This window comes from Pezoporus wallicus, unplaced genomic scaffold (assembly GCF_028554395.1).
Source record: "Pezoporus wallicus isolate ANWC-B61680 ecotype Strahan unplaced genomic scaffold, APGP_CSIRO_Pwel_v1 contig_7178, whole genome shotgun sequence".
Classification (NCBI taxonomy): domain Eukaryota; kingdom Metazoa; phylum Chordata; class Aves; order Psittaciformes; family Psittacidae; genus Pezoporus; species Pezoporus wallicus.
The window spans coordinates 28,705-55,887 of NW_026636884.1; the positions used below are offsets into that span (position 1 = coordinate 28,705).

The 27,183-nt window shown below is 44.6% G+C and overlaps 3 protein-coding genes across 3 annotated transcripts; 1 reads left to right on the forward strand and 2 right to left on the reverse strand.

Moving 5' to 3' along the window:
• Nucleotides 1-446: 446 nt before the first annotated feature.
• Nucleotides 447-6,899, reverse strand: LOC130595365 (estradiol 17-beta-dehydrogenase 11-like). The gene is made up of 7 exons (XM_057401993.1): nucleotides 6,628-6,899; nucleotides 4,720-4,827; nucleotides 4,003-4,134; nucleotides 3,296-3,402; nucleotides 2,057-2,194; nucleotides 1,678-1,794; nucleotides 447-1,116 (listed from the first exon to the last, which is right to left on the reverse strand). The coding sequence occupies exons 1-7, from the start codon at nucleotides 6,835-6,837 to the stop codon at nucleotides 1,029-1,031; spliced, it is 900 nt and encodes a 299-aa protein (XP_057257976.1). The 5' UTR covers nucleotides 6,838-6,899; the 3' UTR covers nucleotides 447-1,028.
• Nucleotides 6,900-8,939: 2,040 nt separating this feature from the next.
• Nucleotides 8,940-16,675, reverse strand: LOC130595366 (estradiol 17-beta-dehydrogenase 11-like). The gene is made up of 7 exons (XM_057401994.1): nucleotides 16,429-16,675; nucleotides 14,517-14,624; nucleotides 13,799-13,930; nucleotides 12,956-13,062; nucleotides 11,482-11,619; nucleotides 11,103-11,219; nucleotides 8,940-9,614 (listed from the first exon to the last, which is right to left on the reverse strand). Exons 1-7 carry the CDS (start codon nucleotides 16,636-16,638, stop codon nucleotides 9,527-9,529), a joined length of 900 nt encoding a protein of 299 aa, XP_057257977.1. The 5' UTR covers nucleotides 16,639-16,675; the 3' UTR covers nucleotides 8,940-9,526.
• Nucleotides 16,676-17,164: 489 nt separating this feature from the next.
• Nucleotides 17,165-25,263, forward strand: NUDT9 (nudix hydrolase 9). Its single transcript, XM_057401995.1, has 8 exons — nucleotides 17,165-17,376; nucleotides 18,849-19,085; nucleotides 19,901-19,996; nucleotides 20,774-20,860; nucleotides 22,386-22,497; nucleotides 22,937-23,083; nucleotides 23,323-23,407; nucleotides 24,662-25,263. The coding sequence occupies exons 1-8, from the start codon at nucleotides 17,186-17,188 to the stop codon at nucleotides 24,835-24,837; spliced, it is 1,131 nt and encodes a 376-aa protein (XP_057257978.1). The 5' UTR covers nucleotides 17,165-17,185; the 3' UTR covers nucleotides 24,838-25,263.
• The last annotated feature ends 1,920 nt before the right edge of the window (nucleotides 25,264-27,183 follow it).

Consider the following 27,183-nt stretch of genomic DNA (forward strand, 5'->3'; position numbering starts at 1 on the left):
TCTCTTGCACTGTACACAGATGCAGAGGCTCTGTGGACTTCAACTTACACTCAACTGTTACATGTGAATGAAGGCTTTCCTGGCTCAGCATAACCCTGCTCTTTTCTTTCATAGATGAGTCTGACTTATGAATACTGAAGCAGATGGTCTGCAGAATTTTTATTAGGCTGGATTATTTGCCTTGTATTGCAAGGAGAAATATAGTCCAGATTGGTCTGTGTTTCATGTAACAAATACTATTCTCTGGCATGCATGAAATGGAGGAAGGAACTTGGAAATTTGTGGAGAAATACTGCACTGTTTTCACAGTAAGGCATTTCAAAGGTATCTGAGATTTGGAGATGAACAGTGTGAGAAATGATACCAGGAAAGGGTGTATTATTTGATACTGTACCTTAAGTGCACCTCCAGGACGTGGTTATGACTTTGACTGCCAAGAGAAACCATTGGGTTGGAGAACTGTATTTATTCAGAATAAGGCATATAGATGGTGCTATTGCAGAATTTATATTCAGTGTAATTAGGTAGTATGTTGCAAAAAATGCTGTATTAATTCGTGTACTTGCTACAAAATCACATGGAATTCAGTGTGCATTAAAGCATTTCTTAAATTTGAAAAGCTAAATTGAGGTGAAACAGGCCACCCATGTCCTCCATAAACTGCTACTTCCAAGATCCCTTTGATCAGATATGAGGCCAGACAAACATACTCTCAGGCAATCCCGAGGGTGCACTGTAGTAGTGCCTTTGTGGGAATTTCTGTCTGTGTCAGCTCTAGGAGATAGAAGCGACGTGATGTACAGCCAATGGAGCCTTTACACTTCTAGAGCTGCTTCTCTGCTTTGTTAACACTGCATTATGCAGGTATGTCCCTGCTGCTCGTGTGGGATAAACACTTGGGTGTTCTTGGAAGTGGTGGCCTGGAAGCATATCTCTTAGTTCTGCTCTGAATCAAACCAGCTGAACTACACTCAGCCCATGTTCTGTTTTCACTGATGCCACTGGGAAGTGAGAATCAATTTTGCTTTTCACTGGGTGCTTCTCTGCCCAATGACTGCATCAAATTTGACATTGGTGAGCTTTTTCAAGACAGCCAAGGCACGTTCTGGAAGCAACCTGAAAGAGACAACAACAGGAAATTTAATGTAGGATAAGAAATTGTAGAAGTTAACTGAAAACTCAGATTTTCTGATGCTAATTCTAGCTTTAAAATGATGCTCTGGTAAAAATACTGCCTCAGTAAAGCTGCTACACAGGATAGTAAAACCACGTGAAAGGACAAATCTTGCTGTATGTGGCAGAGAGAAGCAGTAGAGCCTTTTGAAGCAACTTTCCCAGCTTCTGACACCCCAGTCTTTGGTGTTTACATGAAGAAACAAACAATAATAAGCAACAGGTTCTCAGCCCTTTCTGGAACTATTTTGGGACTCCTGGTAGATAAAGCGTTTCTGGGCAAAAGGGAAACAGCAATCTGGAAAGAAAAAGTGTTCTTTTATTCTCTCCCTTCCCTCCCTGTCAGCCTGTAGCGCATTTGCACTGTTTGGTTACATTCTGATGCATTCTAAGCATTTTGATGTTGCATGTTTAAGGGTGGTACACTCAGCAAATTGTATTTGATACATGGCTGGGGGTGTTTTGAAGAGAGGTTTTGGCATTGTTTTTTTTTTTTTTACTTACCTTTCAATAAGTAAAGCAACACTTTGATGTGATGGAACAAAAACCATTTTCTTGTTGGTCAGTATTCCTTCCATCAGGGCCTCGACAACTTCCTCAATCTCCAAAATCTTCCCAAGCCTGCACAGGAAACCAAACATGTAAGAGCTGCACTGGTAAAACAGGGGAGGTATGAGCTGATGTATGATGCTTCACATATGCACATGCTCAGGTAATCCAAATGCAGCTGTTATGGGGGTTAAAGGCAACTGCAGCTTTTCTTTAGCCAATGCTACAACTGTTTTTATACAGTCAGTTGGAACACAAGGCCTAAAGCTGGTGCTAATGTGGTGTGTCTTGGTGCACAGAAGGCAGGTCAGGAAAGCAGAGAGTCAGTAGTTACCTTGTACTGGGGTTTTTGACAAATCCAGTATTTACAAAAACCGGGCAAAGACATGTAGTTTTTATGCCGTCTTTTCCCAGGGTAGACAGCTCCTCTGTCAGAGCTTTATGAAATCCAACTGCAGCAAACTTGCTTGAACTGCAGGAGTGAGAAAAGCACAAATGAGAAGGCAGAAATACTATTTCTATCTTTCTGCAACTGGAAATGGCTTAAAACCCTGACACAGTCCTGACTAGGAGGCAACAAAATACAATCCAGCTGAGAAATGGTGCAGAGACTGCTTCTAACTGCCCTGGACCTGAGCATAGTGCTGGATTAGGGGCAGTAACTGTGGAATGCAGAGCGGTGCCTTTCAGAAGTTGCCTTTGCGGTGAGCAGACAGAGAAATGTCAGGAATTCTTAGAAAATGAGAACCAACGTGCATCAATTGATAGTGTTGCTGGTTTTCCCATGTGAGGAGATTCTTCGAAGGCATGCAGCCTGAAGCTCTGATGTTCAGAAGGATGGGAAGAGTAGAAATGGAGAACAACCCTCTACTGCTCCTCGTACCACACAGGAGTGTCTCCTGACAGTCATGTGTGAGTGTTGGAATAGAAGAGCATTATGTGTGCCAAAGCTGAGGAACATACTGCCACAGAAAATGGTGCAGGCCAGGAGTATGAATCAACTCCCAAGAAAGTAAAACCAGTTTGTTGACTGTTACTGATTTGGACAGTGTAATTCCAATCAAATCCCTGACACAGGAGTGCTCATGTTGCCACCAGTGAATGACTCTCTAAGGAGGAGTGTTCCTAGGGGAAGACTGCTCTTCCCGGATCTGCTATCATAGAGGGCTGGATCTGATACAGAATGACAATATGCAGTCTAACAGGTTTGCTGTTCATGCACCATGATTTTCTAGATGAGTTTCAAGTAGAAAACCAATTTGATCTCATGATCAAACTAATCACTACCACAAAGATAGATCAAAATTTACTCATTAGGAGTTTTCTTGCCAACACTACAACAACTCACAGTAGCAGTACATTTTCAGAAAGAGAAGGGAAGCTAAGTCAAAGCTAATAAGAAACTTGCTGTGCAGCTCCAGGTAAGTGCTGGCAATTGGGCATTTCTGCTTAGCACAAACCTCAGGCCATACTGTATTCAGTAGTTGGATTATTTTGGTTATTTTATGCTTTCTAACAGAGAAGATACTATTATAAATAAATAATGAAGAGAGCTGTTTTTAAACTCACTTACCAGTAAGTCACCATGTAAGAAATAACAAAATGACCCGCTGATGAAGCCACCGTGACAATGTGACCATGGTTGTTTTTCATCATGGTTGGCAGAAAAGCTTTTGTGGTCTTGAAGTCAATGAAATCAAGAGAGAAAATTGCGGGGGGGGGGGGGGGGAAGGGGAAGAAAGAACAAGGTTCTCTTAGGTGTATTCAGCGCTGACCCTGACTACCATTAATTAAGTGGCAAACGCTATGACAAATGCTGTGTGCTGCACAGCCCCTCAGATTCTGAGAGCCACAGAGATACCCGTTCTCCTTTCAGCTGATACAAGTGGCAACCTATTTCCCAAACAGGAATGTTTCAGGAAGTTGGCTGTCAACATGAGCTGATTCTCACATCTGTCCCAGGCTGCTTTTTTAGATTTCAGGTGACACTGACAATACTGCCAGTGTCTCACCCCGGCACATAAAACAAAACACTCTTAAATCCGTTGCTTTCCTTTTCTCCCACTGCAAAAAAGAAGTCCTTAACACCTGGCCAGGCTCAGATGAGCAAGACGTTACTGTAGGCCCCCAACAGTCAGTCCAGCCGATGCCCTTGTGCTATATGTATCTGAAAGACACTTTTATAATACACTAGTAGCTGAAAAGAATTGTTAGTCTAAATATGTGTCCTGGACAACACTCCCCTCAAAATATAGGTATGAAGTTGATGGTGGTCCTTACCCACATGTGAGCAAGAATGTTGACTTCAAACATTCTTTCAATCTGGTGGTCCTGAGTTGAGAGGAAGTCAGCAGCTGTAATCACACCAGCGTTATTCACCAGGATGGAGACATCCCCAGTTTCCTGTTTCACCTTTTAGACAGAAAAAAATACCAGAAAGTTTTGTGTCATAAGTTTGGGTTTTTTTTTTTTTTTTTTATGGAGGGGACAAGAGTGCCCCATTTCCAGAGGTGGTAGGAACTGTTGCAGCAGTACCATGAAATAGGTTTTAGATCTGGTGCTTCTCCCTTTTAATTATTGCCAGTATCTGTAGTCTTCCACACATTGCCTACAGACACAGTATGCTCTGAGTAGTTTTAGTTGGGACTATGGACATAGAGACTGTTTTGAGCCAGCTTGTTTCAAGTAACAACACAATGCCCTCAGTGCTCTCTCCTTGCTCTTTAGGAAACTAAAAGGCAGAAGGTCCCTCAGGAGTTGGACATCAAAAGAGCAAACCTGCAATGACATGTGATATGCCAGAGCCTCACAGAAGAGGAAGAGGGTGGCTGCCATCTGGGAAACGAAATGCTACTTTGCTCTCTGTACTGAAATCAGCAAGAAGTGGGCAGATTCCAGGGGTTGTCATGAACTGCGTACAACACTTCTTGTTTTCCCAACCTTTCCAAAGATGAAGCATGTTTGGGTAAGCCTTTGGAAGTGCCCCTGCTCCCCTACCTTCTCTGCAGCACTGTAGATTTCCTCCCTTTTGCTGCAGTCCACCACAAAGGCTTGTACAGTGGCTCCCAGCCTTTTGCATTCTGCTGCCGTTTCCTCAACATTGTGCTGTAAAGGCAGAAATGAAAGACGTGCAATTGTACCATGCCCACGTGTTGCTGCTCAGACATTGTTCACACCAGCCAGAGGCTAAAGACTTCTGTCAGTTGCATTACCACTGCTAAGACCCCGAACAGTTCATAGGGACCAAGTGGAAAAGCTGCAGCTGGGGTACTGTGGCAGGACCAGTATTCCAGCCTCAAATTTTGGCCCTGTGTAGAGTAACTGCCAGAAAGGGCATGTGGCAGCAAGAGTAAGTTTACCTTGGCAAAGCACACATAGGTAGGCGGCAGGAAGGGGGCACTCGGTGGCTTTCCCACTACAGCAGGCAGACTCCACAGCTGAATTCAGAGCTCTAAAAACACAGACCCTGGTGACACCCCCTGAGACGTAAAAATGGCCCTTTGCATTTCTGTGTTCACAGACTGGATGTGAGAGGAGCGGTTTGCTCCAAAGGGCACAGTGTAGAGAGACTTCTCTTATGAGAACAGCATTCAACGCACACACAACAGAAGTTCCCCTAAGTCATTTTATCAAGCCACTAAGTGAGAGCAAAAGTGACTTAGCTGTATCCTTGTCCCCAGGAGCCAGAAACCCATGGCAATGTGGACCTGAGCTGTCACAAATGACCTGTGACAGCTCAGAGCCTCACAGAATCTTTGCAGGTCGAGGGTGACTGGGCATCTCTGCTCAGCCCAAACTGCTGCTTAAGGCAGATGCCCCTCAGGAATGGGGCCTATGTCAAGGCAGCTGGACTGGAGAGGTATGTTCTTAAAACCCTTGGGATCCACCACCTCTTTGAATTGTATTTCAATGCCTGCTTACACACATCTTTACAACATATTCCCCAGCACCTAGGCCAGGTATAGCTTGCTATTTGATTTTACTCCTTTTCACCCATTCCAGTGCCATGCCTCCTCCCACCCACTCCAGCCTCTGGTCTTAGGCATCATGGGTAGCATGAACAGGCACCAAAAATGTTCTACAATATCCTCCCTATTTATAAATCCCCTTACAGTAGGCTTGGCTTAGGGGTTTATTTGTTTGTGGTGGGCTGTTTATTGCAGCTCCAGGATGACATGATGAACTCCTCTGCAGCTTCTGATCCACTGTGTCAGAAGCCCTCTCCACACAGAGCTTCCCACCTACTCAACCCCATGTACAGCCAATTGCTCCTACGAACGTGCCTTTGCCTTAATCGCCATTGAATGACATCCTGCGTGTTTGTACCTGTCCATCCTCCACTTGCCAAGATCTCTTGCATTTGGGCAGATTTGTCAACATTTAGTAAGGAGCCACCTACACATGTAACTGCGCCGGAGGGCAGCAGGGCTCACCCATAGCTCAAAGTAGTGATTCCCCTGGATATGAGTGGGGAGACAAATGCAACGTATGCATAATCCAGCAACATAAACAAAATATCTGATGCCAGGGAGGCAGCGAGCAGGTGGTGAACCCGCTTCTCTGTAGGAACAGGCTGCTGGTCTCACATGCCTTTTCCTGCCAGCCCAGGCAGCAGTTCCCACAGCACCTTGCTGACCCCTGCGTTCCCTCTTGCAGGTTCTCTCTGCCGTGCTGTGGATACCACCTCGCCGATTAGCACCGAGTGACTGTGGGACCCAGACACTGACATCCTCTGGTGCAATGGGGCAAACCCTGGGCTGGGGCTCAGCGTCCCCATCCGTGAGCCTGCAGGAGCGGCCGTGGCAGCAGGTGTGTGGATGCAGTCGTGTGCCGCCCTTCCCGTGCTATTAACCCCCAGTGCCTCCCTCGGGGACGGACGAGTCGAGACACGAGCTGTGCCGTTACCTTGCTGATGTCCCACAGCACCAGTCTGCTCTGACGCTTGGCAAACTCCAAGGCTGTCGCTCTCCCTATACCGTGGCCAGCACCTGTGATGAGAACGAGCTCTCCACTGACAGACTTTCTCTTCACAGGGATAAAAAGCTTCACAAACGCTTCTAAGTAGGAGTAGATGAGCGTGACCACGAACAGGAGGATTTCCACGAACAGATTCATGCTGTTGCTGTCAGTCCTTTGGTTGTCTGACTGGACTTTAGCCTCTCCTGCTGAGGACGCGGGTTGATGATTCACCAGCCGCCCGCCTAAGCACACACCGACCTAGCGGTCAGTCATACTGCACGGCTCCAACAGGCATCCACCGGCTCCACGGTTCAGAAGGAGCGCCGGGGACTGCCAGACCGGCCGCACCTCCGGGGCCGCAACAGCCAATCAGAGAGCGGCGTTTGGGAGGGGGGCGTGACCATGGGAGGTCAACCCAGTGGGCTGGAGGCGGTCACGAGTGGCGGCGCTTCGTCAATGGGAGGCGAGCTTATATGAGGGCTGTAGTGCGGGTGCTTTGCTGTTCCTCTGCCGTACCCTCTTGTAAGCAAGCATCAAAGCGTGTTCTGGTTAACATTGCTGCAGGTGGGAGAGAGACGGGAATGGCAATGAGGCTGCTCCTTCAGTTACTGGCAAAAAACCGAGAGCTTCTGTGACGCCCTTCGCCTCTGTATTTCAATTCTATCTCAAATGCTGCTGTGTGGCTGCCCAACTGCTCAGTCTCCTGAGGTCCTTAAGCAGTTTTCTTCAGGGCGAGTCCAAGTCCTTCCTTTGGAATACCTGTGCATTGTCAGCAGTCTTTGTCCCCTACCTTCCTCTTCCATGTCATTTAATGAAAGCTGAATGACACAATCCTTTTCAACTTGAGGTACTCCACATGTGAGATCTTGGCTGCCTGTTCCCTCTTTCTCTGTCTTTTAATTAGTTAGCTATCCATACCCATGTCTTCTATCTTCTGGCTGCTTAGTTTCCTCAAGTCCTTTAGAAAATGGCGCTGACTGAATGAATTAGGTCATCCTTATTTAATTGAGTCTGAATTGCACAACTCACATTTGAACTTGCTTATGTGTAATGGAATATACAGAACCTTAACCGGAACAGCAGTGCTTATAGGAAATAGGATAAAACTAACTTCAGGTGGTTTGTCCAGCTCTAAGAACATAACTGTATGGCCTTACTTGAAAAGGATTGATGACGACTCCTTGGTTTTTCAGTTAGAAAGCTAAATATGCCCAGGTCATGCTCATAATTTTACATAAGGATATCTCCGAGATGCTTGAGAAAGAGTGAAGGATGCCTGAACATCTGTCCTCTGAACAAAATCGGACTAAAGTTAAGATCAGAGTTGTTGGAAAGGATTTTTTTCAATTTCCTGGTGGTCTGGCTGCCATGTTGGTCATCTTGTCTGCAGGAGACTGGGTCAGCTCCAGCAGAGATTCAGAGCAAGGCACTCCCTACTTTTCTCTTGGAACTTGGCTCTGTTCTTAATTAACACATCGCCGTTTGGGCCAGGCCCCAATTGCACAGCTCAGCGGTGCTGTCATTTTCCTGGCAGGGGGCTCCAGTCAATGCTATGGCCAAGCCAGAGGAGGCAGAGAGGGCAGAGAAGCACTGACTTCAAGACATACCTCAGAGGGAGGCAGAGCACGAGGCCAGAGTCACCAACTGACTCATAACAAGTCCTAAGCCAGGATGTGAGGTTCTGTTCTTCAAATTTTGGATCTAGCTGTGGTCAGCTGTATGAAGATCACTTGTGTAGGCTCCTGCTGTGCCTAAGGTGGTAGCATGTTGAGGCCTCCCTTGCATGGCTGTGAGCCAGCAAGTGCCTGGTGCAGCTGGGAGTTGCACAAGTAGAATGGAATGACAGTCTGCATTCTGAAGAGATCTTTAACCTGTGTTTCATCAGGTGCTGTTCTCTTGTACCACAGGCCACAGACCTTTGGGGTCCTGGTCAAGGTGGGTCCTGTCAGAACAGGCCACTGGCTTGTGATGAGGAGCTGTGAGAGGGCTCATCTGGAGCCTTCCCCCATCTCCTCTGCTGTCCAGTCTGGTACCCATGTTTAAGCACTCTTTTGCCCTGGCCCTAGCTGTGCTGTTGGTGTGGCATGCATAGGCATGTATCTTGCTGATCCTGATGTGGCTTCTGGTGTGACTGGGGATCTGCCTGTCTCTGCAGCCTGGTGGGGTGGGCAGACTCTGGCTGAGCATTTCACTGTTGTGGCTCCTGCTCCACTGTCCTTGCTTAAACCTGATTACCACTTTTATTGCCAAGAGACACCTTTAAGTTAGAGAACTGTATTTATTTGTAATGAGGAGTGTTGATGGTGCTAATGCATAATTGATACTTAATATAATTAGGTAGTATGTTACAAACAAGGCTGTATAATTTCAGTACTCATTACAAAAGCACACAAAAGGGAGTGCTCATTAGCACAGAGTTTTTTAAATTTAAAAAGCTAAATTGAGGTGAAACAGGCCACCCATGTCCTCCATACACTGCTACTTCCAAGATCCCTTTGATCAGATATGAGGCCAGATGAACGTACTCTCAGTACACTCCTGAGAGTGCACTGTAGTAGTGCCTTTGTGGGAATTTCTGTCTGCGTCAGCTCTAGGAGATAGAAGCAACATGATGTACAGCCAAAGGAGCCTTTACACTTCTAGAGCTGCTTCTCTGCTTTGTTAACACTGCATTATGCAGGTATGTCCCTGCTGCATGTGTGGGATGAACACTTGGGTGTTCTTGGAAGTGGTGGCCTGGAAGCATATCTCTTAGTTCTGCTCTGAATCAAACCAGCTGAACTACACTCAGCCCATGTTCTGTTTTCACTGATGCCACTGGGAAGTGAGAATCAACTTTTGCTTTTCACTGGGTGCTTCTCTGCCCAATGACTGCATCAAATTTGACATTGGTGAGCTTTTTCAAGACAGCCAAGGCACGTTCTGGAAGCAACCTGAAAGAGACAACAACAGGAGATTTGATGTAAGATAAGAAAAATCAGCGTAAAAGTGGAACCACAGGTGATGGAAGAGCTGGTCTGGGAGTGGAAGTGTCCACACACAGACTGAGACCAGGCTTAAGGCGGGTGTTATTTCTGAAGAATACATAGCCTCCATTAATCTCTGCCTAGTTTAACTCCAATCCCAGTCATGTCCTTGACATTGCCAAGTCTGTGTATCTGCTTGATTTGGGTTGCAATCCTGCTGCAGGACCAAAGAAAGTCAGTTTTAGGTGCATATTGGATGTGTTATGCTCTAAAAAACAGTTGGCCTGTGGAAGGATGAGATGTGAAACTGAGGTGTGGTTTCCTCTCTGAGGATTTCTTCTCTTACAAGTCATGTCTCTGTGTCTTCCCTCTCCCACATTAAGACACAAAAGCAAAGTTATCCTAAGGGCTTTGACAGCATTAAGTTTGACTTGTCTATGCTTCTGCAACTTGCACTGTCAGCATGCAGCTCTTGGAGATGCAAAAAGACATAAAAGCTTTTTTCCAGTCTCTGTTCTGGGTTTTGCAAATAAGATATTACCAAGTGTCTCATGAAATACTGTAGGAGTTAACTGAAAAGTTAACTTAGTTGTTCTGATGTGATTCCAGATTTGGAATCTGTCCTCTGGTAAAACCACCTCCTCAGCAGAGCAGATACACCGGCTATTAAAATCATGTGACAGGACAAATCTTGCTTTACATGGCAGGAAGAAGAAGTACAGCCTTTTTGAAGCAATTTTCACAGCTTCTATGACCTTAGTCTTTGGTGTCGACATGAAGAAACAAACACCACTAAGCAGCAGGTCCTCTTTCTGAAACTACTCCGGGGCTGCTGGTTCAGAGGAACTGTTATTCACAAGCCTAAGGGAAATGGCAGTCTGTGAAGAAAAAGTGTTAACTTGTTCTCCCTCTCCTTCTGCACAAACTGGTAGAACAGGTGAGTTCTCCACGGGGACAGTGAGCAGCAGAGAGTGGGTCACAAGGACCTATGACAGGGCTAAAAAAAAAGCCTTTGTGTATGACATCTGCTGTTATTAGAAAAACAACACTGCTATCTCATTACTTGTCATGTGTTTCTCATACTATAATATTTCAGATGGGTGGTTGTTTAAAAAATAATATTCTCTTCAGCAGAGAGTTACGTATTATCTAGTTACTGTAGGCATAATAATGTCAGATTTGGATTGGTAACTGTATAGTGATGTCAAACACCGAAGATAACAGAAAATAATCGAAACTTGTTTGAATATGAACTTCTGCTGTACAGCTGTTATTCCACTGTTTCTCTATGCTGCCAAAACATATTTTAACACATAGGTGAAAAATGCAGTTCCTCATAAAAAGTAATCTTGAATCAGACGTATTAAGTTTTATGCTTGTATGCTCAGGTAGTTAGCACTGATATATTCCCTCCTTCCCCTCTCACCCCCTTTTTATTCCCCTTTTGCTACTTACATTTCAGAGAGTAAAGCAATGTTTAGATGTGGTGGAACAAAAACCATTTTCTTGTTGGTCAGTATTCCTTCCATCAGGGCCTCGACAACTTCCTCAATCTCCAAAATCTTCCCAAGCCTGCACAGGAAACCAAACATGTAAGAGCTGCACTGGTAAAACAGGGGAGGTATGAGCTGATGTATGATGCTTCACATATGCACATGCTCAGGTAATCCAAATGCAGCTGTTATGGGGGTTAAAGGCAACTGCAGCTTTTCTTTAGCCAATGCTACAACTGTTTTTATACAGTCAGTTGGAACACAAGGCCTAAAGCTGGTGCTAATGTGGTGTGTCTTGGTGCACAGAAGGCAGGTCAGGAAAGCAGAGAGTCAGTAGTTACCTTGTACTGGGGTTTTTGACAAATCCAGTATTTACAAAAACCGGGCAAAGACATGTAGTTTTTATGCCATCTTTTCCCAGGGTAGACAGCTCCTCTGTCAGAGCTTTATGAAATCCAACTGCAGCAAACTTGCTTGAACTGCAGGAGTGAGAAAAGCACAAATGAGAAGGCAGAAATACTATTTCTATCTTTCTGCAACTGGAAATGGCTTAAAACCCTGACACAGTCCTGACTAGGAGGCAACAAAATACAATCCAGCTGAGAAATGGTGCAGAGACTGCTTCTAACTGCCCTGGACCTGAGCATAGTGCTGGATTAGGGGCAGTAACTGTGGAATGCAGAGCGGTGCCTTTCAGAAGTTGCCTTTGCGGTGAGCAGACAGAGAAATGTCAGGAATTCTTAGAAAATGAGAACCAACGTGCATCAATTGATAGCGTTGCTGGTTTTCCCATGTGAGGAGATTCTTCGAAGGCATGCAGCCTGAAGCTCTGATGTTCAGAAGGATGGGAAGAGTAGAAATGGAGAACAACCCTCTACTGCTCCTCGTACCACACAGGAGTGTCTCCTGACAGTCATGTGTGAGTGTTGGAATAGAAGAGCATTATGTGTGCCAAAGCTGAGGAACATACTGCCACAGAAAATGGTGCAGGCCAGGAGTATGAATCAACTCCCAAGAAAGTAAAACCAGTTTGTTGACTGTTACTGATTTGGACAGTGTAATTCCAATCAAATCCCTGACACAGGAGTGCTCATGTTGCCACCAGTGAATGACTCTCTAAGGAGGAGTGTTCCTAGGGGAAGACTGCTCTTCCCAGAGCTGCTATCATAGAGGGCTGGATCTGATACAGAATGACAATATGCAGTCTAACAGGTTTGCTCTTCATGCACCACGATTCAATTGCTTATAGTAGAAACAGGCAATACACTGACCTCTCAGATTCATCAGTTTGCTCACAACACAGTAAGTAGTATTATGTTTTTTTTTTCTGAAAGTTAATTTTACAGTCAAAAACCATTTTATCTCATGATGGCAAAATTATTTCTATATACCACGGTCACTGCCACAGAGGTAAAAAGATCAAAAGCTATTCATTTGGATATACTTGACAACACTACACAAACTTACAGAAGAACTACTTTCTAAGAAGGAGAAGGGAAGAGGATACCTTTTTTTGCTAAGCAAAAGTCTGGATCAGTGAGGAAGAGAACAAAGAAAAGCTTTCGTTAGTTGTTGTGTCATATAATTATTCCTTCATACAAGCATTGATCCTCATTCAGTCACAGCTAATAAGCAAATTAATGAGACCCTCCAAGCATCTGTAAGTTCTGGCAGTTAGGCTTTTCTCCTTAGCACAGACCTCAGGCCATACTGTATTCAGTAGTTGGATTACTTTGGTTATTTTATGCTTTCTGATGGAGAAGATGCTATTAAAATAATAATAATAAAAAAGGATCTGATGATAAAGTCACTTACCAGTAAGCCACCATGAAAGAAGTTACTAAATGACCCGCTGCTGAAGCCACCGTGACAATGTGACCATGGTCATTTTTGATCATAGTTGGCAGAAAAGCTTTTGTGGTCTTGCATCAATGAAATCAAGAAAATTGCAGGGGGGAGAAAAGGGAAGAAAGAACAATGTTCTCTTAGGTGTATTCAGTACTGACCCTCACTATCATTTAATTGACAAACGCCATCATAAATGCTCTGTGCTGCACAGCCCCTCAGATTCTGAGAGCCACAGAGATACCCGTTCTCCTGTCAGCTGGTACAAGTGGCAACCTATTTCCCAAACTGGAATGTTTCAGGAAGTTGGCTGTCAACAGGAGGTGATTCTCACATCTGTCCCAGGCTGCTTTTCAGATTTTGGGTATCAGCAGGAAGGCTGCTGGTGTCTCACCCCAGCACATACAATAAAACACTCTTCAATCTGTTGCTTTCCTTTTCTCCCACTGCAAAAAAAGAAGTCCTTAACAGCTGAAACCCTCCTGCTAAGTAGCGTTTGCTGGCAGCTGCCCTGTTGCTGTACTTGCAGGGTGCTGGTGCTCAGCTGTGGGTGCCCAAACTACCCCATACAAAGGGAAACCCCAACACATTTCTGATAGAGACAAACCCATGCTGCAGATGAGGCTGTGGCCAGCTGGCTCTTGCAGAGACAAGAGAAAATGAAAATCAGGGCCAGGCTCAGATTAGCAAGAGGTTAATCAAGTTTATACACATGTAAATGCACTGGTAGCTGAAAAGAATTGTTAGTCTAAATATGTGTCCTGGACAACACTCCCCTCAAAATATAGGTATGAAGTTGATGGTGGTCCTTACCCACATGTGAGCAAGAATGTTGACTTCAAACATTCTTTCAATCTGGTGGTCCTGAGTTGAGAGGAAGTCAGCAGCTGTAATCACACCAGCGTTATTCACCAGGATGGAGACATCCCCAGTTTCCTGTTTCACCTTTCAGACAGAAAAAAAAACCCAGAAAGTTTTGTGTCATAAGTTTGGGTTTTGTTTTTTTTTTTTTATGGAGAGGACAGTAGTGTCCCATTTCCAGAGGTGGTAGGAACTGTTGCAGCAGTACCATGAAATAGGTTTTAGATCTGGTGCTTCTCCCTGTTAATTACTGCCAGTATCTGTAGTCTTCCACACATTGCCTACAGACACAGTATGCTCTGAGTAGTTTTAGTTGGGACTATGGACATAGAGACTGTTTTGAGCCAGCTTGTTTCAAGTAACAACACAATGCCCTCAGTGCTCTCTCCTTGCTCTTTAGGAAACTAAAAGGCAGAAGGTCCCTCAGGAGTTGGACATCAAAAGAGCAAACCTGCAATGACATGTGATATGCCAGAGCCTCACAGAAGAGGAAGAGGGTGGCTGCCATCTGGGAAACGAAATGCTACTTTGCTCTCTGTACTGAAATCAGCAAGAAGTGGGCAGATTCCAGGGGTTGTCATGAACTGCGTACAACACTTCTTGTTTTCCCAACCTTTCCAAAGATGAAGCATGTTTGGGTAAGCCTTTGGAAGTGCCCCTGCTCCCCTACCTTCTCTGCAGCACTGTAGATTTCCTCCCTTTTGCTGCAGTCCACCACAAAGGCTTGTACAGTGGCTCCCAGCCTTTTGCATTCTGCTGCCGTTTCCTCAACATTGTGCTGTAAAGGCAGAAATGAAAGACGTGCAATTGTACCATGCCCACGTGTTGCTGCTCAGACATTGTTCACACCAGCCAGAGGCTAAAGACTTCTGTCAATTGCATTACCACTGCTAAGACCCCGAACAGTTCATAGGGACCAAGTGAAAAAGCTGCAGCTGGGGTACTGTGGCAGGACCAGTATTCCAGCCTCAAATTTTGGCCCTGTGTAGAGTAACTGCCAGAAAGGGCATGTGGCAGCAAGAGTAAGTTTACCTTGGCAAAGCACACATAGGTAGGCGGCAGGAAGGGGGCACTCGGTGGCTTTCCCACTACAGCAGGCAGACTCCACAGCTGAATTCAGAGCTCTAAAAACACAGACCCTGGTGACACCCCCTGAGACGTAAAAATGGCCCTTTGCGTTTCTGTGTTCACAGACTGGATGTGAGAGGAGCGGTTTGCTCCAAAGGGCACAGTGTAGAGAGACTTCTCTTATGAGAACAGCATTCAACGCACACACAACAGAAGTTCCCCTAAGTCATTTTATCAAGCCACTAAGTGAGAGCAAAAGTGACTTAGCTGTATCCTTGTCCCCAGGAGCCAGAAACCCATGGCAATGTGGACCTGAGCTGTCACAAATGACCTGTGACAGCTCAGAGCCTCACAGAATCTTTGCAGGTCGAGGGTGACTGGGCATCTCTGCTCAGCCCAAACTGCTGCTTAAGGCAGATGCCCCTCAGGAATGGGGCCTATGTCAAGGCAGCTGGACTGGAGAGGTATGTTCTTAAAACCCTTGGGATCCACCACCTCTTTGAATTGTATTTCAATGCCTGCTTACACACATCTTTACAACATATTCCCCAGCACCTAGGCCAGGTATAGCTTGCTATTTGATTTTACTCCTTTTCACCCATTCCAGTGCCATGCCTCCTCCCACCCACTCCAGCCTCTGGTCTTAGGCATCATGGGTAGCATGAACAGGCACCAAAAATGTTCTACAATATCCTCCCTATTTATAAATCCCCTTACAGTAGGCTTGGCTTGGGGGTTTATTTGTTTGTGGTGGGCTGTTTGTTTATTGCAGCTCCAGGATGACATGATGAACTCCTCTGCAGCTTCTGATCCACTGTGTCAGAAGCCCTCTCCACACAGAGCTTCCCACCTACTCAACCCCATGTACAGCCAATTGCTCCTACGAACGTGCCTTTGCCTTAATCGCCATTGAATGACATCCTGCGTGTTTGTACCTGTCCATCCTCCACTTGCCAAGATCTCTTGCATTTGGGCAGATTTGTCAACATTTAGTAAGGAGCCACCTACACATGTAACTGCGCCGGAGGGCAGCAGGGCTCACCCATAGCTCAAAGTAGTGATTCCCCTGGATATGAGTGGGGAGACAAATGCAACGTATGCATAATCCAGCAACATAAACAAAATATCTGATGCCAGGGAGGCAGCGAGCAGGTGGTGAACCCGCTTCTCTGTAGGAACAGGCTGCTGGTCTCACATGCCTTTTCCTGCCAGCCCAGGCAGCAGTTCCCACAGCACCTTGCTGACCCCTGCGTTCCCTCTTGCAGGTTCTCTCTGCCGTGCTGTGGATACCACCTCGCCGATTAGCACCGAGTGACTGTGGGACCCAGACACTGACATCCTCTGGTGCAATGGGGCAAACCCTGGGCTGGGGCTCAGCGTCCCCATCCGTGAGCCTGCAGGAGCGGCCGTGGCAGCAGGTGTGTGGATGCAGTCGTGTGCCGCCCTTCCCGTGCTATTAACCCCCAGTGCCTCCCTCGGGGACGGACGAGTCGAGACACGAGCTGTGCCGTTACCTTGCTGATGTCCCACAGCACCAGTCTGCTCTGACGCTTGGCAAACTCCAAGGCTGTCGCTCTCCCTATACCGTGGCCAGCACCTGTGATGAGAACGAGCTCTCCACTGACAGACTTTCTCTTCACAGGGATAAAAAGCTTCACAAACGCTTCTAAGTAGGAGTAGATGAGCGTGACCACGAACAGGAGGATTTCCACGAACAGATTCATGCTGTTGCTGAGAGTCTGTTTATTCCCGAACGATGTCACGGCAGCGCAGCGCCAGGGCCGGTCTGTGCGCGCTGCTGCCCTGCTCAGCGCGGGTACCGCAGGCGGCCTCTCCGGTCACAAGGGGGCGCCCGCGGCCCGCCTGAGCTTGCTGGTCCCGTCCTGTTAGTCACAGCCAGGGACCGCTGCCTCGCCGCGGCCTGCCCCGCGTTGCCCAGCCCTCTCCACCCGGACTCCGGGCTCTCCTCGCCCCGCAGGACTCCGTGAAGCGGGAAGACCGCAACCGCCGAGGTCCGGCAGCAATCCAGGCGTGAGGAGTAACCGCTGTGGGCAGCCCGACCAGCCACTCCTCCCAGCGGCGCAACAACCAATTAGAGAGGGGCGTTTGGGGGGGCGTGTCAATGGAGAGGAGGAGCCGAAGGGCTGGAGGCTCTCCTGATTGGAGGCGCTTACCCAATGAACAGTGAGCTTGTAAAGAGGGCCGCTGGCGCGGCCCAGCCCGGCGCGGTTCGGGGGTGCTGGCCTGCGCTCTTGTTGGAGGCTCGGGCGGATGTGCCTGAACCCGTGCTCAGCTCTGCGCAGCCGAGGTGGGCCGGTGCCGCTGTCAGTGCTGCTCCTCGCCGGCGCCCTGAGTGCATGCATGGTGCCCTGTGTGTCTCGGGCAGTCGCCGTGTTCACTTTCGCGGTTGCGCTGTCCGCCCCGCCTGCCTGCTGTATTCTGCAGCGCCGCCCGCCCCTCAGGTACCGTGGCTTGGTAAAGCTGAGCAGTGGCCAGGCTGTCGCTCCTTGGGCGCAGAGCCTGCCTGAGGCCGTGGTTCTTTTCATGTTTGGCCCGTTGAGGTGGTGCTCTGTTCCCCTTGGAGCAGCCACCCCATCGCTGTGCCAAGAACTCAGGGTTTTGCCACCCCCTGCCAGCTGAGGGGATCTTGGTGCAGGATGTGCTGTGTAGCTGAGCGTGTCCCTTTGGGACCTGGCAGAAACAAAAATCGGGCTGTCCTTTAAATTGATGTACTCACTGAAAAATACAAAAGCAGTCTAACGTTAATCTTCATGTGGAGGTCACCCTTGGTATCAAGTATGCACTTTTCCCCATCTCTGTTAAAGATGTCGTGAGCCTCAAGTGGTTTGTGAGTTGGTTTGTGCTCTTGAGAATATTGTCTCAGCAGTGTATGTGAGAGCACGTGCATGCTGTAATTGTGACCAAGGAATTCTTGACTTCAGTGTTCTAGATGCACCTAAGGATTTCATAGCATGAATGAGGTGTTTGAGAACTGGAACTTCTGGTTTTGAAAAAGCCTGGTCTATTCTGCTGATTATAATCCAATATTCACATCTGGGTTTAAACAGCAGGGTTAATACTTAATGTATGAGTTGCTTTCTTTTTTACCTGAAACTCATTGGTCCCATCATCACCTTGCTCAGATGTCATGTTGTTAAAACCTGAATGTATTTTTGAAGAGGATGTATGTTTCCTTACATGCTGGAAGTGATTCTTTTTAAGAGCTGGTGATCAGATACTGTAACACAATCTGCTGTTAAGTATTTTATTGTTAACTAGTCTTTCAGCTCCCAAGACCCATGGCAGAATAAAATCACTAGAGGTATCAACTATTATTTTTTTCTGTTAACTAGTTTGATAGTTCTGGCTTTCTTTAAAATTGAAAAACAAGGTATATGTTGTCCTATTTGGTATTGCACAAAGTGATATTTTGGTGGTCACGGCAACTTACAGAGCTGTGTTGCTCCGGGGTTTGGATGTTTCATTCTTCTCTTACCAGGCCTACCACTGAATGTGAGAGCAGGACTGTTGTAAGGCTGGGTTGGCTTGTTGATGAAATGCTCACATAGGGATTTAATGTTCAAGCAGGCCTTCCTGCTGCATTTATGGTAAGTATCTTGAGGTTTTCCTTGTCTATGGTCAGTGTTCCACGATCGAGAAGGGTAGTTGTAGTTCTCAGCTTCTCACTCATGCTATGAAATTGTCATGTGTGTCTAGTAGAATACATCAGGAAGATGAAGGTAAAATTCAGAATTTGTTGGTCCAGGTATGCATTTGCATGATACCTGAAAGAAGTAATAATATATTACTGAGAGCTGTTTTGTGGAAAAAGACTAGTCTGTTCTGCTTGCTATGATGTACTATGCAGGTCTGGGATTAAGGAAGAGGGTTAAAACCTACCAGATGAGATGCCTTTTTTCTTTCTTTATTTCAGTAATTTGTCTGCAAATTGTTGGTCCCATCTTCATCCTGTTAACATGCTCAACAGTTACAATGTTAAGCTCTACCACAGCAAAGCTCTCACCTCCCCGTATCCAGGATCACACGTGGAGCGTAGCCACGTTCCTGCAGATAAAGTGGGCTGGCTGACTGAGTGGAAAGATTATAATCCTGTGGAGTATACTGCAAAATCTGTTTTGGCTGGACCCAGTTGGGCAGATCCCCAGATCAAGTGAGTGTCATTGTGTCTCTTTTCTCCTGTGAACATGGAAGTAGGAAATAGTGATCAGCTGAATTAATAAAATCCTCAGCTTAAGTGATGTGATTCTATAGTGATGTGTGAAAGTCAAGACCTAGAAAGATGGTGGTTAGAGAACTGAATCATTTGAGTTAGCTCTTAAGGACCCATGATTTTACAGAGCTAAGAATAATGTTAATTGCAGTAATGGATATCTGTTGATGCTGGGTAGTGCTGCTTCTCTGTCTTGTGAGCTAAGTAAAAATTTCTTCATTCTTAAGAATTTGGGAGAACATTTTCATAATACACTTGTTCACAATTGAATGCAAGATGAGAAAAGACTTAAAGTAGAATTATGACTCTTGAGTGCTCTGATTCAGGAAATGTGACAGGTGGAATGCATGACTAATTCTTTTTTTTAATGAATGTGTGTATTCATTTTTATTGATTCTGTGAATAAGTTCTCCTCTCAAGGAATGCTGTGTGCTTCTTGCCTAGAAAGTTAGATCCATCCATCTAGTGTAACTTGTCATAGTGTGAAATGACATCCTCTACATCCATATCTGTGTGTAAAGATCAGAAGATTGTGCTACTTGAGGTTTCAGCCTTGCCTTCCTTGTTTGTTTTGCTGTGTGAACATGTGCTTCTATTTGCTCTTAATTTTGGTTAGTATTCAGGTGGTGCATACAGAACAACTAGGTGACCAGGCCCAATCAGTAGGGGTTTATGAAAGGCAGGTGGTGCTTGACTTACCATGTCTTCTTCTATGATAAGTTTTATAAATATCTTTATTATTCTTTTCCACACAGTGATAAAGGGTTTTCTCCCAAATTCAATGAGAGAGATGGAGAAGTGGACAGGAAGAGTCTCAATGGCACATACGTGGTTGAAAATGGGAGGCCCCAGTGAGTATGCTCGCTGTTCACATATTCATTTCAGTGATGTAGGCCTCTTACAGGTCTGTCAGTTTTGATACATGACACCTGCTAGAACAAAATTGAGATAGTCATTTTTAGAGACAGAGAAAATGATACTTCAGGGCCATGGAAGAAGACTGTGGCAGAGAGGCACTAAAGGTTAGCCAGTACTGCCACAACAGAGCATTGTGGTGATACTGGAGTCAGAGGAGGTCTGATCTGTTAATAGTAGGGTCTATTGAATCAGTTGTTTCTACAGTTTGACCAGATGTTGGCCTGTGCAGCTTTTGTAATACTTCTGTGCTGTGGTAGAGCAGAAGAGTATTTCCTTCTACTGATAAATCCTGGCATAGCACAGATGGGTAATCTCACCTAAAAATAACATCTTTTATTTCTGTCTTCCGAATGTAATTGAATGCTCTGTGCATTTGTAGTCTTGGAAACCAAGATTCCATTTTCAGACAAGGTTGTGGGCACAATGAGAGTAATGCTTAATCAGAGTATCTTGGGACACAAGATCTAGGAAATGATAGAGCCATTTTGTGTATTTCCTTTCCCTGTACTGTCAAAGGCAAAGAGGTTGATAAAGATGAGAACAATGCTTTGTCTCTATTGCTTTTTAAAGCATATGGTAGCACTGAATGTATCTTGCTATCCTTTCCTTTGTTGTTTAGGCTTCTTTAAAGCTGCTTTTTTAGAATACTTGGAGCATATTTTGAACATGGAGAAGTAAATGTCTTTAATGTACTGTGCCACTTATTTCAGAAATCCGGTGGGAAGGACTGGCCTCACAGGCAGAGGATTGTTAGGGCGCTGGGGACCAAACCATGCTGCTGATCCTGTTGTAACTAGGTAAGGGCCAGGTGACAGAAAGCTGCCTGGCAGTAGAAATAAAAAACCCATGCATTTTGCTTTTTCATTGCATCTCTGGACAGGCTATTACTTATCATAGGCCTTTTATATGTGTTTATCTATGTGTAAGCTCATTCAGATATGGGTAGCTGAATGGAGAGATATATAGACATCTGGAGTAAAAATTTCCTAATTTTATTTTTTTCAGCCTTGGTCTCTGAAGAAGAATAAGGACTCGCTGCTAATGACAAGCAGTAGTTTCTGAAATGCTGAGGAAACAGATTTAAGGGAAAAAATAGTACAGGAGGATAAAATAGAAATGCAATTTACAAATAATCTTTAGTAATGAATGTAAAAACTGAAAGGATTATGTGATACTTCAATACTGTATACATAATATCTCAAAAGGCCTTAGGTGAGGCATATTAAATTACAGGGATAGGTTTTTCTGTTACAATGACTTAACCGCAAACAAAAGCGGTGTGCCTACTTTTGCTTTGTAAGGAATACTAACTTGGCCTAGTATATTATAGGAGGAGGTGGGGTTAGCGTCCTTTTTTTTTAAAAATATATTTTTGTCAGTATATGCTCTTTTAATGGTGCTTTTGCTAGGAGGATCTGTGTGTACATACTGACTATTTTACGCAAAGAAAGCATTCAGAAAAGATTGTGTAGTTAATGCAGGTGCAAGCAAAGCAGGGCCATGCTGAAGATGGAACCATTGTGAAAATCAGTGTAATGCATTTTCGTTCTTTCCCTTTTCAGAAGGCTGTCAATGCCACCAAGTTGTTTTGTTGAAAGTAAAAGAAATGATGGTTTGATTTTTGTATTTGTTTAGACAGCTTTTTGCTTGAGGGTGGTGAGGCACTGGAATGGGTTGCCCAAGGAAGTTGTGAATGCTCCATCCCTGGTGCTATTCAAGGCCAGGTTGGACAGAGCCTTGGGTGACCTGGTTTACTGCCAGGTGTCCCTGCCCATGGCAGGGGAGTTGGAACTAGATAATCTTGAGGTCCTTTCCATCCCTAGCTATTCTGTGATTCTGTTGTTAGTTTTTATCTACTATTGTCTTCAGTAAGGAATTGTTTGTGGCATTGTGCTTGTGCTGGGCAAGCAGTTTAGACGTGGTGTTGCAGTCTGCATGTACTTTCAGTTTTAGCAGAAGGCATACTTACCCTCTCATTATGGATAAGCACCAGGCTTGGGGAGCGTTGCAGCTAGTAGGATGTGCTGGAGGCAGCTCTCAAAGGAGCTGCTGCTATCAGTATAGTTACAGAAGTGTGGCTCTTGGGCAGTTTCTGATCTTCTGGCTGAGGAAAATGCAGTTGGTAGAGGTGTGCAGAAAACAAAGTGGTTTGCCCTGGGTTGTGAGTGTGCCAGACAGCATCCATCATCTGCCCCCCATGACGGTTCTTTTTCTGCTTTGTTTGCTCCTGCACAGATGGCAGTGCAGTTGCTTCGCTGTTGCTCTGCCAGGCCCTCATGTCAAGAGGCCAAAAAGCATGTTCTTGTTTGTCATTTGCTGCAGGTGGAAGAGAAATGGAAGTGGTAATAAAGTTGCTCATCCAGTTACTGGCAGAAACATCTTGCAGTTTGTAGCTATCAAGAGGAGAGACTGTGGGGAGTGGGCCATTCCAGGGGTAAGAACAAAGTTCTGGTAACAGTAGACATTTCCCTGCTGTGGCAAGGACATGAGGCGATAACTTGTGTGTGTTCAGTAAAAGCATGCCTTCTGGTGAGCAGCCTTGTGTACAGAGGTGAGGAGAAAGGCTCCTTAAACTGACTTTGCCCAACCATCAGGTGGGATGCCTTCTGCTGTTTCTGCATTACAAGGCAATGTTTGTATTTAATTCTGACCATGTATTTTGCTTAATGTAGGCATAATTTAATCCATTGCGGGTTTTGGAGGGCGTGCATGCTCTCACTTTACAGCTAAGTGTACAGTTCCTCCCATGTCCAGAGTATGATGCAGGTGGATGTAATATACTAAGAGCCAGTTAAAGGGGATTAAGTCCAAGTGGAATCAGAGGGATAGTCATGTTTGTGTTCTTTTTTTTTCTTTCTCCCCTCCCCTTTAAGGGGATGGTGGACCCAGGGGAGAAGATTAGCGCTACCCTGAAGCGAGAATTTGAGGAGGAGGCCTTGAATTCCTTGCAGAAATCGCCTGAGGAGAAAGCGGAACTAGAGAAGCAACTCCACAAGCTGTTCAGCCAGGAACACTTTGTGGTGAGCTCTGTGTCTCTTGTGATAGCCTCTTGAGCTATGCATGTAACTCACAGCTGTGTGGAGCTTGGAAGAGTGTTGCTAAAATGGAAATAAACTGTGATGCTGGGGTTGTCAGGGTGTAGGAAGTGACTGTTGAAAACTGTGTAAGGGCAAATGTATAGGAAGAAAGGAAAAAAATCTTAGACATTCCACCTTGTTTGTTTGACACTGAGCTTGTTTTGGTTTGTTTGGGGCCTTAGGTATACAGAGGATATGTGGATGACCCTCGTAACACTGATAATGCCTGGATGGAGACAGAGGCTGTGAACTATCATGATGAAACTGGTGGGTGTCTCCATATGTGCTTTTAGTTGCCTTTTACTCTGTATGTTGGTTTGAAATAGGGTTGTATGAAATAAGGATGAAACATATGGACGTCGCCTGAAAATGATACATTTGTTTGTTAGCTAGTTCTAAGCTATGGACTTTGTGCCTTAAGAAGCTCAGTCTTCATATGGAGATTGGACATTGGACAAGGATTTCTTCTTGTCACTGTTTACCTTGAATTCATTTTATTTCCTTTTTAATGAGTCTGGGGTGAGAGGATAGTCTGTTTCTCTTGATATTTTTTCTTTAGTAGGTAGTGTGTGCTTCAGGAACATTCCATCTGGCTCCTGGCAGATTCTCACCGCATTTATTGCTTTGTTGGTGTAACTGCTCTGAGACCTTTTATCTTGGTTACTGTGCCAGAGTAACTGTTGGACTTTATTTTATTTCTATAAATCAGTAGGAGTGGGCATAGCATAAGTTGCTAGCTTTTAGATTTCTCTGTTAATGTGGATTCTAACCTTTTGCCTTTAAGGTAAGTCAACCTAGTTAGGTGAACAAGTCAGAGACTTCATCTAATGACATTTCCACTGTGTTTTGGGTAATAGATACCAGTGAAGTTTCACATGTCACTGGTCCTTGATTTATCAGCACTCAAAACTGCAAAGATACTGTTCCTTTTTGTTTCTAATACACATTTTCTAATACTTTTAAAAGCCTTTATTTGGTTGTTGTCTGAAGTCCTTGGGATTCTTTTTGGAAACAGAGTAAGAAGCGTTGGAGAACAATTCAGAAGCTTCTCTACATCCCTCCTTAAGTACTGTTTTTGATTTTGGGGCCTTTAGTAAAATTTTAATTATTTTGGTTTTCCGTAAGCATGTATGTTTCAGAATTCAGTTTGTCCTGTAGAACAGTGCCTGAGAAAGGAAGCAGTCAGATGTTAGCCAAACAAACAAACCAAGGCAGAGGGATTAGCTAAACTTGTGGTAGTGAGTACATGTTGTTATGATGATTTCTATTAACTTATGCTGCTGATGATACCCCAGGAGTGGTGACAAGGAGTTAACACCATCTCTGCTACTCGGATTTGGTTTAAAATAGTGCAAGTATGAAAAAAGGTTTCTGGCACAGAAACAGTGAGCAACTTAATTGATTGAGAAGTAGTTGAAGATTGCAAAAGAGCCATGTGGAAGGGTGGAGCTGATCAGTTGTGAGAAGAAAAAGCAGGAAAGAAGATGCAGTATCATGTCCTAACTCTTGTTCTGTGAACAGGTGAGACATTGGATAATTTGCCCCTGGAAGCAGGTGATGATGCTGGAATGGTCAAGTGGGTTGACATAACTGAGAAGCTCAAGCTCTATGCAAGTCATAGCTACTTCGTTAAGCTTGTGACTGAGAAATGGGGAGCCCACTGGAGTGAGAATCCTGGTCCTGAGTGCCATGAGTGATGTAAATGAAGACCCAATGAACATCAAAGGGAGAATACATTTTCCAGCTCTGAAACAGATGACGGTGTCCTTTTCAGTGACAGTTCTGCAGAATTCATCTGGCTAAAACACTTGGCAATGATAAATAGAGACCTTGAGATTGCTTCTTTTGATTTCTTACCTAATGTGAAATAATGTGAATGTAGAACTGTTACCTTGTTTTGCTTTGTCTTCGTTATTTGCAACAATTTCATATCATCTGCTAATCTGCATGAGAACACAGAGTCTGACTGGTTGTAGTTCAGAGACTCTCCACTTTAGCTCTGTATTTTTGCGCTCATTTCTTGTAAGTGTATGAATCCATACAGGATGAGAGACTTGTGGGAGGATAGCCTGAATAATAACTCGATTGAAGTGCTACATAATAAAATGACATTTCTTTTCTGAGTTTTGCTTAATGTGTCCTTTCAGTGATTTTTCTGAGAGATTAGCTTTCACATTTCTTGCTCTGTAGTTTAAAGTATGGATGGTATTCACATCTGAATGTCTCTATCTGTAACAGTATCTGTTGATGGATGTAACTTGATGACTAACTTCGGGAGCTGGGTTTTAAGGTTCTTCTCTTCATATTGCTTATGGCTGTTAGGAGGACTGTGCCATGAACAGGATCATTGGGAAGAGCAACCTTAAAGTATAATCTTGTAAATTGCGGTGGTTTTTTTTTTGTGAGTCACTTGCAGTCAGGAGGCTGATGTGGGCCTTCTGTGACATTTATGCTGGTAACAATAGCTGCACAACAGTTGCTGACATGTCTCCCTATATTTTCATTCCAGGGGTAATTGCTGTTAATTGTGTGTCAAGAGTTGGTGACAGTGACAGCTTGATTTTGTGGTTGAGACCTGGGGAGGGGATCTTAATGAATTTTGAGCCATGTGTTGAAGTCAGATGGTGGTAAATGTCATGGTCTGGAATTACCTTCTCTAACGGTACTGTGACATGCTCATGCTTTGTTGAGACTGTTGGCCACATCCTGCTTAATTAATGAATGTTTTTAGAGCTTGTTCCTTTTCAACACCACTTCTTCCCAATTAGCTAATGAAATCTGGAGAAGCCATACACATTTATATGGGGAGACACAGGAAATCTTCTAGAGTTAACGTATGTTACTTTCTAAGGAAAAAGTAATGCTAAGAGTTATTAATTTTTCTTTCAGTCCTTGCTCACCTCTTCCTGCACATTTGGTTTCTTCTGTGGTCTTACTAAAACATCATAAATGCTTTAATCTAGGTTCATTTAAAACTAAATGGAAACAACCAAGTCTACAGAAGATCAATAAAATCATCAATGTCTTATCTACTTCACAAAATGAAGAAATAATAAAGATTAAAATTTTTTTAAATTAATATAGAATAATAACGTAGTTAAAGTATGGATGGGGAAACTTGCTTTCATTTATCATCCTTACTCTTAGTGCTCTTGTAATTTGTAGATTAAATACTGGTGGTGTTTGCCCCTTCACAGGCTACATGAGGTCACGTGAAAATTTTGTCTTGTACTGTGACTGTAGGTAGCATCTATCTCTGCTTACATTAGCAAATACTCCTTTTCTGTGCCTTGCAATGAAAAAGCTGAAGTGGCAGCATCACAGAGTTTCAAAACAGGTTGGGCGAGACAGGGAATATGCTTTTGTACGCGTAATCGAGGTTGATTTATGTACAGTGCTGTGTGATGTTACAGAGTGTGAAGTGGGTGACAAATCCGGCTCATAGGAGAAGCTGTTTGTGAAACTGCTTTTGGAGAGAAATAATCTTTTGCTTTTAAGAAATTACTGTGTTGAAAGTAATCAAAGCTTGATTCATTGTTTCCCAGGGCATCAGACTGGATCTGTACAGGTTAGCAGTCCTTGCTGGTTCAAGAACAAACTAACAAGTGGCAAGCAGATTTCCACTATTTAAGCTACCCAAACAGCATTTCTGAATTCCATTTTCTTTTCATTGAAAGGTGGTGTGCTTCAAGCGAAAGGTGTTTTCTGACCTTCCTTTGTAGGAATAGCATCTGGGGCTTCTTGCTTACAGCAGAGCATGCCTGGAGCATTTTTAGTGAAGTGCTTGGCTTAAAATCACAAAGAGAATGGGATTCAGGAATAATCTCATCCTGTCACGATTTTTATGCCTAAATTGTGTCTGACTTTAGGAAAGACGAAGTTGGGAGATGGTGAAATAAATAACATTTTTTTCTCAGGAGAAATGGTAGCAGTAGTTGCTGCTTCTGTGGGAGGCAGGAAGAATGTGCCTACTAAGGGGAACAAGGAGGTGTTGGAGCTGTTTATATCCTCTGTTCCTTGTGATGGTGGGCCTGTTGCCTGTC